This window comes from Borostomias antarcticus (assembly GCF_949987555.1).
Source record: "Borostomias antarcticus genome assembly, chromosome: 7".
In the NCBI taxonomy this organism is placed as follows: domain Eukaryota; kingdom Metazoa; phylum Chordata; class Actinopteri; order Stomiiformes; family Stomiidae; genus Borostomias; species Borostomias antarcticus.
Window position 1 is genome coordinate 26597552 of NC_140240.1, and position 11238 is coordinate 26608789.

Genomic DNA, 11238 nt, shown 5'->3' on the forward strand with positions numbered 1-11238 from the left:
AGATTCTCAACTTCTTCAAGAGGCTGTTTTGTATGAAATGAACACTTTTTAGTATTGCATAGGTGCTAACCTAATTTAAGTTCAACTTGATTATGAATTATTGATTGATTGTGAATTATTTTCATATTTTCAAATATTAAAGTAATATTCAGGGTTTGATTAATAAAGATTCATATTGCATACACAAGGGCGTATTCGAATATGAAGGGGCTAAATGCAAAAACTATATAAAATACATTGTTTCATTTTGATTTGTCGCGGTTATGTTCAGACTGCCCTTTTACCAACCAAGCCTAATTTGAAAAAAACGGCATGCAGTGCTGAGGTCGCTCATCGATTGGATGGAAATTCTGACATGGGGGTCATTCCAGATATTCCAGGGAACAGAGCGTGAGCTGATGGTGTTAGCTAGACAGAAAATATAGAAAACTTTCGGAAGGTGTCCGAGGTGTTTTAAGCAGCCTGGTTTATCAGCCTGCTTCAGGGTCGCGTAAAACCTAGGCTAGGCTCATGGATGTATTAACAGAACGCTAGGCTATGAAAAGACGCCCCCTAACGGCTTATGGGCTAGCTACAGGTCAGGTCCAACTGGTCCAAGTGTTGAGTTGAGTTGAGCTGTTGTCTCTAAACGAGAAGTCCGAAAGTCTCACAAACTAGGCGACTCCCTTAATTGTTTCAGTTGTGGTAGTCTACTACACACATACAGTAGCCTTTACTTTAGTTCAGCCAGCAATCTTTCTATTTGCATCTCAACCTAGCCTACATCTAGCGGTCCTCTCCCCTCACTGCTCTCAATCAAACGCTGATACGCACCGCCGGTCAACTGCAGCAGCGGCGGTGAATTGATGGCGCTCTGCGCGCCTTCAGTGGTGAAGTCGGGGTGACGTTCGTTCACAAGAATCCAAAACTACGAATGGATGGGAATATTTTTCCGGACCCAGAACAGCTGCTGCTGTTTCTGAGAAAACTCAAAGAAGTCTTCGACGTTTGCGACACAGATTCGGACGGTTATATTCTTGTGGAGCACTTCGTCGACCTTGGTTCACAGTTTGGTCGAGGAGACGAGGTGAGATCCCAACAAGCATCACCTGTTTGGGTTTCAGGAATAGGCCTAGCCTAGGCCTACCTGTACTATTTTGTATTTAGGTCATGTTTGATAAGCTAAGTCTTAAATTAATGTGACCAAAGGATAATTTCATTGTAACTGTGCGTATTGTGTTCGCAATATTGCTAAGAACTGTTCAACATATAATCTGCAAACGTTAGTGGCCTGTTTAGCAGTCATAGAGGTGGTTATGTTTTGTATATTTATGAGGACGACATATCAAATTAGGACAGCAAACAAGTTGGAGTGTTTTTCTTGGTGAAGTAGCCTAAAATGTTAAAATTGAACATTCAATAATTTTAGACCAGTCTTTGACCATATCTTAATCTTTGGCCAGACGTTGACTGTTGAATTGAAATTATGATATTTTTTGATGGTATACTTCCCCTTGTGCCTAGTCAGTTCTAAAAACATGTTGTTCATCTGCGTGTGCACGGCGGATAGGTCCCTAGACATCTGTGGAATGGTCGATGTTGATTGGCTCCCCAGTGTTCTCTTCACACCCCGGGTAGCCTGCTCGGCTCCTTTGGGAATTCTGTGCAGCAACCCACATCCCAATAGTTTAGATAGTGATTAAAGATCACACTGTGCTACTGGGTTCTATCGATAGGTATAAGCATTAGAAAACCAGGTAACTAGGGCATCAGTCAGAGCTGTCCTGGTGTGTGTGTGTGTGTGTGTGTGTGTGTTTGGACTGACATGGATTATGAAGGAGGGATGATTATGATGATGATGGTGATGCATGGCTGTAAAGCAGGCCTGAGGAGGGTTGGACCCATTGTTGAGTTTAATAGTAATAATAAAAATACATTTGAGGGCACCTTTCAGGACACGCAAGGTCGCCTTACAAAAAAGAATGCCAGTTCAACAGTAAATGAAAACCAGTCTAACAGATAGTGACGCGTCAGCCTTGTGAGACCATCCTGATGTCGCCAGCTCACGTTGTTACTCGCAAATCAGTCTGGACACTCTCCATAGAGGACATTTTGAGGAGGTAGATGATAAATAGGAGGGGGCCCAACGCCACCCCCTGGGGGACACCCAGTAAAACAGCAGAACACCCTTGACCTGTCGTGTGGTTCCTCAGTTGGACAAACTGTCAGTGAGATATGATGAGAACCAGGAGGGCACAACACTACTGATCCCAGTGTCCCAGGCGCTCCAGGAGTAGTGGGTGGGAGATGGTGTCAAATCAAATCAAACCTTAACAGAAACAAAAACAGCTTCACCTGCGGGCCAGAGAAGTGAGCTGTAAAAATTCTTCCCTGACCTCTCTCAACGAGACGATCGAGCAAGCTCCTGGAAAATGGTTGTCTATTGGCTAAGAACATATACAGAGCAGTAAACATGGGCTAAATACTTCATAAGAGAGACATGACTAAAAGTAGAGTGCACAAATAGATACAGAGAAGTTGCCTATATGGTAGGCGATTATGTGTTAGCTATCCCTGTAGTCTCTATGATATTTAAGTGAATCATATAACAAAGCACAGTAAAGGCAGCGCTGGACCAGGAGTAAAGTCCAGAGTCAGGAGGTGGTCGTTGGTGATTTTAACCAGGGCGCTTTCAGTACTGTGATGGGGGCAGAACCGTGAATGGTTCATGGAGGCTACTTGCGTCAAGATGGGACTGAAGTTGAGCAGCAACCGTTCTCTCAAGAGTCTGAGGAAATGACTTCAAATTCACACTCACACACACACAGGCACACACACACACACCTTCGATATACCTCCCTTCTATAGCTGGTCTCTGTTCTAATATTTGGTATTTATTGGTGTTGCAGAGGGCTGTGGTGCTGCACCCCCCCCCCCCCCCCCCTTCACACACACACACACACACACACACACACACACACACACACACACACACACGAGAGACCTGTGGATTTGGGTTGATGTCAGAGGCACTTCGTGCGTACACATAGCAGGCAGTATCACAGACAAGAGTTTAGCTTAGATCAGCATGTAGGCAGCATTTGCCACTTTCCTCGCCTGTGGGATGTTTATTAAAGGGGCAGTCCGTCAGATTTCCTGCCATTCAAATGGCCCGGAGCTCCAAGGCTGCCTGTTATAAAATGATGTCAGACCGAGGTGTGCTGCTTGGTAAACCATTTGTGTGAACTATTTGTTCAATATTGACTTTCTGGAGATGTGTTTTGTACAGGCTAGGGTACAGGCTATAGGCTATGAAAAATGATGTTTTTTAAAGAGTCTTATTAATGACTCCCATCAGTGTTCTCATGGGTGGGGACCCCTGTGGAGTGATGGTGAGTCATGTAGTGGTTAGACAGCAGGTCCAGGAGTGAATCACATGCTACAACAGGTGGCTGTGGGAGTTGCTCTCTCACACACACACACACACAAACACACACACACACACACACACACACACACACACACACACACACACACACACACAGTGGCTCATCTGGTGCTCATCTGATGAACTTTGAATGCTTATGCAGTATAATGTGAGCACAACACTCCACCCCATGTTCAGCTTAATGCAGGTTTTGGGGATGTCCCTGAAACCCCCCCCCCCCCCCCCAATCCCCCCACCCCACCCCGTTCGCCCTTGTGGGCCACAGTGAGTACCTGCTCATATCTTCTCTCCTTGACCAGGTGAAGAAGCTGGCCAAATGTTTGGACCCCCGCTGTCTGGGCACGGTCAACTTCAAAGACTTCTGCTGCGGAGTCCTGGCTATCAAAGGTACTGTAAGAGTGAGAAACACCCATTGAACCACAGCAACCAACGAGCATATGTGTGTGAGTGTGTGTGTTTGCGCGTGCGCATGTGTGTGTTTACCTGGCAGTTGCAGTTACACCATTAAGCCCGCTGCATACTTGCTTTTAACTACACACACGCGTACAAAAGAGGGCTACCGCGCGGCTCCGGCGTTCATTTGGAGCACTGGACGACGTGCTGCCAAACTCGAGCTCGTCTATGCGCTGTGCGTTGTTAAGCAGTAAGTATACCGCGGGCTTTACTTGAGTATTCCTATAACCTAGAAGAACGCTATGATTAGCCTAATCGTGGCCTGGGGGAATTTGCCGCAACGTTTCGCCGAAGTCCACCAGAAAGCCGTAAACAGCGTGTCCCTGGCCTGCAGTACGCTGCTCCCGAATGAGCGGTCTACATCTTTAATTCATGCCAATGCTCTTTCCCCTCAGCCTCCCTCTGCTGGTTCACCTCGTCTGCGTTAGTATTCGTGGGCTCTTCTGAATCATAGATGAGAAGAGTGGAAGTGCGTGGAGAAGTCTGACTTTTTTGGAAATAGACCTTGAATGACTGATGATCTAACTCATCCCAGCACTCCAGTAGTTTGCATGCAACGCATGAGATGATATGTACAGCAGACCGATGTTATGATGTAGTCTGAGGTGGTTGCATTTTAAAGAGACAAATTAAAATATATCCCCTTATAACAACTGAGAAGTCTCTCTCTCTCACTCTCTCTCTCTTACTCTCTCTCTTACTCTCTCTCTCTTACTCTCTCTCTCTTACTCTCTCTCTCTTACTCTCTCTCTCCTTCTCTCCCTCTCTCTCTGTTTCTTCAGGCTGTGAAGCGATCCTCAAGACCACACTACAAACACACAGCATCACACGCCGGCTGTATGAGAAGGACAATGGTTACTACTATCAGGTAGTGTGTGTGTGTGTGTGTGTGTGTGTGTGTGTGCGTGTGTGTCTGCGTGTGTGTTTTCGCATATATACCTGTATGTTTTGTAGGCCTATATCTTGGGATCTAAAACTCTACCAATCATTAGCCACATGAGCACTTATCCCAGCTTGCCTTGAAAGCCCCTCATTCCAAATAAATCCTGTAATGGGGTTACATTCTAACACGGTCATCTCTCCCAGTGGTTATCACCTAACCACAGTAGATTAGCAGAGGTTTAAAGGCGTGCCATACATACATAGTTGACACCACCAAAAGGCCAGAGAGGGGGGGTTGGTGCCAGCTTTGGTGTTTCCCTACTTTGTCCACAAGGTGGCAGCGTTGAACAATTAGTGAGAACGATCAATGAAAATAGTTTTTACATGCACTGTAATATATATATATATATATATATATATATATATATATATATGTGTGTGTGTGTGTGTGTGTGTGGTGTATATATATATATATATATATATGTATCCATATACATTCAGATGGACTCGAAGGCGGATCTTCCATCTATCTCAACAACCCGAGATTGCGTTCATCCAGCAGCACAGTAATATGCTTCAGTTACAGCTGCAGTTCGTCACTTCAACAGGTGGGAGCGCTCTATTCACACTCATTCCAGATAGAAACGCCACTGCTGTCAGTGGAACTGTCCCAGATTGATCTGTCGGTTCCCAGAAGTCCCACTCAGACATCCCACTCGTTTGAAGGGTCGGTATTAGATGTTAGTAAACAGAGATAATTGGCGTGTTATGCCATGGAGGGGGTGACTGTGTCGCGTTCGTCTCCAGCACCGTAGGCGTTGTGTGTCACTGTATACCACCACTTAACTGTACAGCGCTGGGTTCATCTCCGGGGAAACTTACGTAGTCAGCGTTGATGCGGGAGCTTAGACTCAGATAACATGGTGGTTGAAAGTCCGGTGCCGTGCCCCCGCCAATTTCCGCCGAGCTATATTTTCTATGTATTTGACACCGTTGTTAAATTATATAACATGTAACTGACTCATTAAGTTGGCAAACAGACAATTCGTTTCATAGTTCCTCTGAGTCTGTCAGCTTATTTTACACTAAGCTTTCAACGGCTTTGTGTGGACCCAGTTGGCATGCCACTCCAGGCACCAGTAGCCTACATCATGCCTGACTGGAACCTTTTCACTCCCGAGGCCCCTGCGGCACACACAACAACAACAACAACACACAACAACACACAACAGTTCATTATCCCTGACCAGAGAAGAGCTCTTGAAATATTCACCAAAGCTGAAAAGCGATAGCCTAGGCACAGGGCACCTTGCTGGACCGAGACGAGTTAGAGTAATAGCTGATGATGTGAGCCGACTCCCGACGTGACGACGCGCCTCCCTCCTTTGAGATGCTCTGACGACAGTCTTGTTCAGTCGCGAGTGGGAATAAGACTGATAGGCCTAGTATAAGAAGCCACGGTGAAGAATGTCCCCGTACTAAAGCTGTACGTCCGGTTTTAAACCTTGTTTCTCTGTGGACTACATTTTATTGGCCATCGTTGGCTCCGCACAGCGTCTGGCCGTCGGCATAGGCTTCACACGTTTCAAAACAGAAAATGTCATCGCCATGGTCGTGGATGGAATGGCATCCAAAGCCAAACTCCTCAACTGTATCAGACCGTGTCAGTGTAGGCTTGTTTATCCCGTCCTAGATTGGGCCGGCTCGAGTGACCGTGGTCAGAACGAGGCCAGGCCGGGTGCATTATTGATCAGCTCTCTCACGGCATCCATGCAGGCTACCTGTAGACAGCTAGTCTGTTGCGAGTCATCGAGGAGAAGGACCTCTAGGGAGAAGTAGGACAGCTAGAAGTACTGTCGTCTGAGTTTGGTCTTGTTTAGAAGCTGTCTCTAGACGACAAGCCTCACATTGTCATATTCAAGGGGGGGGGGGGTTCTCTGAGAAGAATCAACCTAAGGTACTAGTATGTTGATGTCGTCATGTTGTTTTTTGAAGGGGCATTGTTTGTTTATAGGGGGAGTGGTGTGCTTATACAGGGTTGGATTGTGGGAGGCGGCCTAAAGATTCTTTCTGAGTTGGAAAGGGGGAAGTTCCGTTGCTATAGTGAGGAGATGGAGGCGTCACAGAATTCTGTGTGTGTGTGTGTTTGTGTGAAAGGTGAGAGTGGTCTCATTACTGTAAGAGGATATGTGCAGGATTTATTAACCTGCTACCCCCCACACAGGCTACTGCTGTGTTAATATGCACATGCACACCACACACACACACACACACACACACACACACACACACACACACACACACAGTGGGGGAATACTGAGGATGGCCAAGGCAGCTGCTAAAATGGTAGGAGGCAAAGACAGATGAGGTTGGTTGGAGCATTGGGACAGAAGCTGTGTGTGTGCGCGCGTGTTTGCTTGTCTATCCTGCCAGCAATGTATGCGTGTGTGTGTGTGTTTGTATGCTTATGTATGCATGAATGTGTGCGTGTGTGGCTGTGCATGTGTGTGTGTGTGTGCGTGTGTGGCCATGCGTGTGTGTGTGTGTGTCTGGCCTAGATGTGCACCCTCCAGCAGGGAGACACAGTTAGCAGGATGTAGCGGAGGCTCCCGTAGCCATCAAACCTGATTCACAGAATGAGGTCAGAGCCGGAATGAGCCGGGAACCCCTTCCAAACGAGCACCTGCTGTGTAAAAACAGGCAGTTCCATAATCTACCACTCCCGCTGACATCGTCCGGGTAGAAATAGTCCCAGAGAACGTCCACAAACGTAGAACACGACCTTGAACAGCTACTGTGTTGCACACGGGAATTGAAATGTTGTCGGGGTGGACGCCGTTTCAGTCAGTCACCTCAGCCAAGGTCACCGTGGTGCAAGTCCTCGTCGAGGGAGGGTTCGGAGGAGGCTGTGGGGATTGGTTTGGAACGGGGGGGGGGGGAATTCTCTCCGACTTTGACCGTCCTCTGAAGCATCCCGGGCCCGGTTCCAAACTAAGGTGATCCTATCCTCCACTTCCCCTAAGGGGCCTTGCCCTGCCCCCTAGCCTCCCGCTAGGATGGATTAGATATGTCACCCCTCCACCGGTGGAGTTAGCCTGCCAGTCACGATTGGCACGGGGGACCGGCGGAGGATGTCACTTGAAAGGGTCGAGTCTTGTAAAGCATTTGACCTCTGCTTACTAGCCCTACTACGGGACGTCTTTAGCCATCGTCCACTTTGAGAAGTGTGACGTTTTCTTGCGGCGGCCCTGAGGAGCTGGGTACTTCGGCGGGGGGGGAGGGGGGGAATTGACTTTCCCGGTTCTCTGTCGCGTTCGTCTTTTCTCTTGCCCTTCTCTTGTCGTCTTCCGTGTTCTCTCCGTTCCACACGCGTTCCCTCCATCCTCCCAGCACAGGCGTCCTCCGACTCGTCTCTGACTCTCTCCCTCTCTCTCTCTCTCTCTCTCTCTCTCTCTTCTTTCTCTCACCCTCTTCTCTCTCTTTCTCTGAGAGCTTCGTTTCGCACGCACGCTGACTCACCGTCGTCCCCGTCACACACAATGTCCCGTTAGTCAGCACCAGCACTTCCTGACCGATGTCGTGACTAATTAAGAGTCGATGTCATCGACCGGCGTCGGTACGGCCTGCGCTCCGGCTAATGAGAGAGCGTTGCAGAACGACCTCGGCTACTGGTGCAAGTCGGTGATCAAATGATGCAGCGCTGTACGTGGTACGCTGTGGACGCTTCTATACGTGACGCCTGTCTCTTTGTCTGTGTGTGTGTGTGTGTGTATTACTGTCTAACCCAAAGGCAGATATAACTCATTTTTTCCCCTAATTTTTCCGCTAATGAGACGGTAAGCCCAAAGTTTCTCCTCTCCTCTTCCTCTCCTCTCCTCTCCTCTCCTCTCCTCTCCTCTCCTCTCCTCTCCTCTCCTCTCCTCTCCTCTCCTCTCCTCTCCTCTCCTCTCCTCTCCTCTCCTCTCCTCTCCTCTCCTCTCCTCTCCTCTCCTCTCCTCTCCTCTCCTCTCCTCTCCTCTCCTCTCCTCCATATTAGCAAGGTAATCCCTCCCAACCTATAAACCTGCTGGCCTAGCTTCAAAAATGTGAAGGGGGTTTGGAGCTGCTGAGTTGTTTATTTGTTTATTTCCAAGGGGGCGTTATCAACGGTCACAGACCAACATGCCTCTGGACGCCATTGGATAGACCTCTAACCAATCAGAGCAACGAAGCGTACGGTCGTCGTATTAGACCCGTGTGTGTGTGTGTGTGTAGTTCATTAACCAACTGTGTGATGACAGTCGTGATGGGAAGTGATAAAACGTTATGACAAGCTGTCCTCCGAGGTTCCCGGCCGCTGTTTGAGCATGTGACAGCTGGGACAGTGTGTCAGTTCTAGGACACCTAGCAATTATCCTGCACTCTGACAAGTCTGACACACACACACACAGATGGAGAAAGATTAGCTGAGACTTTTAAGTGTTCTCTCAATACTGTACAGTATAATGTAATCAACTACAGCAATAGTTGATTACATTATAATTGATTACTTTTGAAATACAACTGTCCCTGTCCCCCAATTTGTCACTGCAGCCCCTGGGCTCAGGCCAAAAATTGAACCTACTGGTACCATCTTCGTCTGCAAATTCTAGTTGTGATCCTATACAGTCCTATACATCCCTAGATGATGTTTAGATACAGAGATCTTGCTGACTGGCAGCTTATTATTGGCTATAACCCCTCTTAATGTATGGACTGATGTTCAAAAACCCAGGAAAGTGCCTTCCCTGTAAATCATATATTGTGTGTCTGCACTACAGCGGTTAGTATTAGATGTAGAAACGTGTTCAAAAGACATGTCTATACTTCTGTGCTACATAGTGTCTACTAAATTGACACGTCCCTCAGTCAAAAAGTGTGTTAGATAGAGCATTTGTGTTAATGTGTATATGAACAGCTGCATTCCAAATGCTGCCTGTCTTTCAGCAGCATAATATTAGGCCAATGCAATTTACCCTTCCAGGGACAACATGCCAATCTACCCTTCCAGGGACAACATGCCAATCTACCCTTCCAGGGACAACATGCCAATCTACCCTTCCAGGGACACCGTGCCAATCTACCCTTCCAGGGACAACATGCCAATCTACCCTTCCAGGGACAACATGCCAATCTACCCTTCCAGGGACAACATGCCAATCTACCCTTCCAGGGACACCGTGCCAATCTACCCTTCCAGGGACAACGTGCCAATCTACCCTTCCAGGGACAACGTGCCAATCTACCCTTCCAGGGACAACATGCCAATCTACCCTTCCTGGGACACTGTGCCTTGGTACAGATGGCTGGGTTTGAGGAGACCGTCTCCAGATTGCAGCCTGATGGTTGGCATGAATGGAATGCATGGAGAGCTTCCCCACCAGGGTAGAAGCCAGCTGGACTCGACCCCCCCCCCCCCCACACACACACACACACACACACACACACGTCTGGGGCAGAAAAAGCTAGCTGACGTTTAGCGCGTAGAGGGGGGACATCTGTAGAGGGTGGACATCGGTAGCGTGCGTAGAGGGTGCACTCTGTGATCTCTTGCGAAGCTCAAGGAAGGCTTCTCGGTACCTCCCGAGTGACGTCCCGGTAACGCCACCTGCTCGAGGGTTTCCCACGTCCCCCCCGCGTCCCGCAAATGCGCCCACAGGTGGCGCGGCCAGTGAACGCCCGCCATGCCAATCAAGGCACCAGCAACACTGGCTATAGCTTCAACTTTAGAATAATATCCCAATATGGTCTGTAAACGAATTAACATGGTCTTAACAAATGTATTTACTAACCTTTACATAATGATTTGTTACTCACTTTTAAAGATGTATTCATTTGTCTTTAGATGGGTCCCCTGATGCAAGGCCAGATGGGGCCAGCTGTAGGTGGATCAACTATTAACAAATACTTTACATTACATTAGTAAGTAGTTTACTAATCACATGTTCATGATCTATTAACTATTTATAAGGTGTAGCTCATTAACCAACTAGCAAACATTTAGTAAATCATTAATAGCTCATTAACTAACAGTTTGGGGTTGATCTATTAACTATTTATAAGTGGTAGCTATTCTAAGGGCGCTTTCACACCTAAAGGTCTAGACCAAGGTCCGAACCAGAATCCCGTTTGGCGCTTTCACATTTGTTATTTTTTATTGATTAGTTTCATAACTTTCGCTTTCACACCAGCGGACCAAAAGGATTTTGGTGGCAGATCTACATTGGCAGACCTACGCTTGCATGTGGGTGTGTCTCCCTATACTTGACACTGATTGGTTTATGGATGCACGCGCGTCTGTTTGATCCGAAAGTGCAAACCTTTGATTTAACATTAGGAAACAACAACCTTGGTTCGAGCCGAGACCACCTCTTGAGGTCGGACCAAAGAGCGAGTGTTTGACCCGCGCACCGTGGTCCAGGAGGGTTCACACCTGTCAATTTGGTTCGGATCAAACT

The 11238-nt window shown here is 47.6% G+C and overlaps 1 protein-coding gene across 1 annotated transcript in view; it reads left to right on the forward strand.

Moving 5' to 3' along the window:
- Nucleotides 1-913: 913 nt before the first annotated feature.
- The window catches only part of rab11fip4b (RAB11 family interacting protein 4 (class II) b), a gene marked incomplete at its 5' end in the record, with an annotated part of 44673 nt that continues 34348 nt past the window's right edge, over nucleotides 914-11238 (forward strand). Inside the window, 3 exons of the mRNA XM_084441414.1 lie at nucleotides 914-1066; nucleotides 3727-3814; nucleotides 4663-4748. Of these exons, the coding sequence (XP_084297540.1) occupies nucleotides 914-1066; nucleotides 3727-3814; nucleotides 4663-4748 (327 nt within the window). The remainder of the gene's footprint in view (nucleotides 1067-3726; nucleotides 3815-4662; nucleotides 4749-11238) is intronic.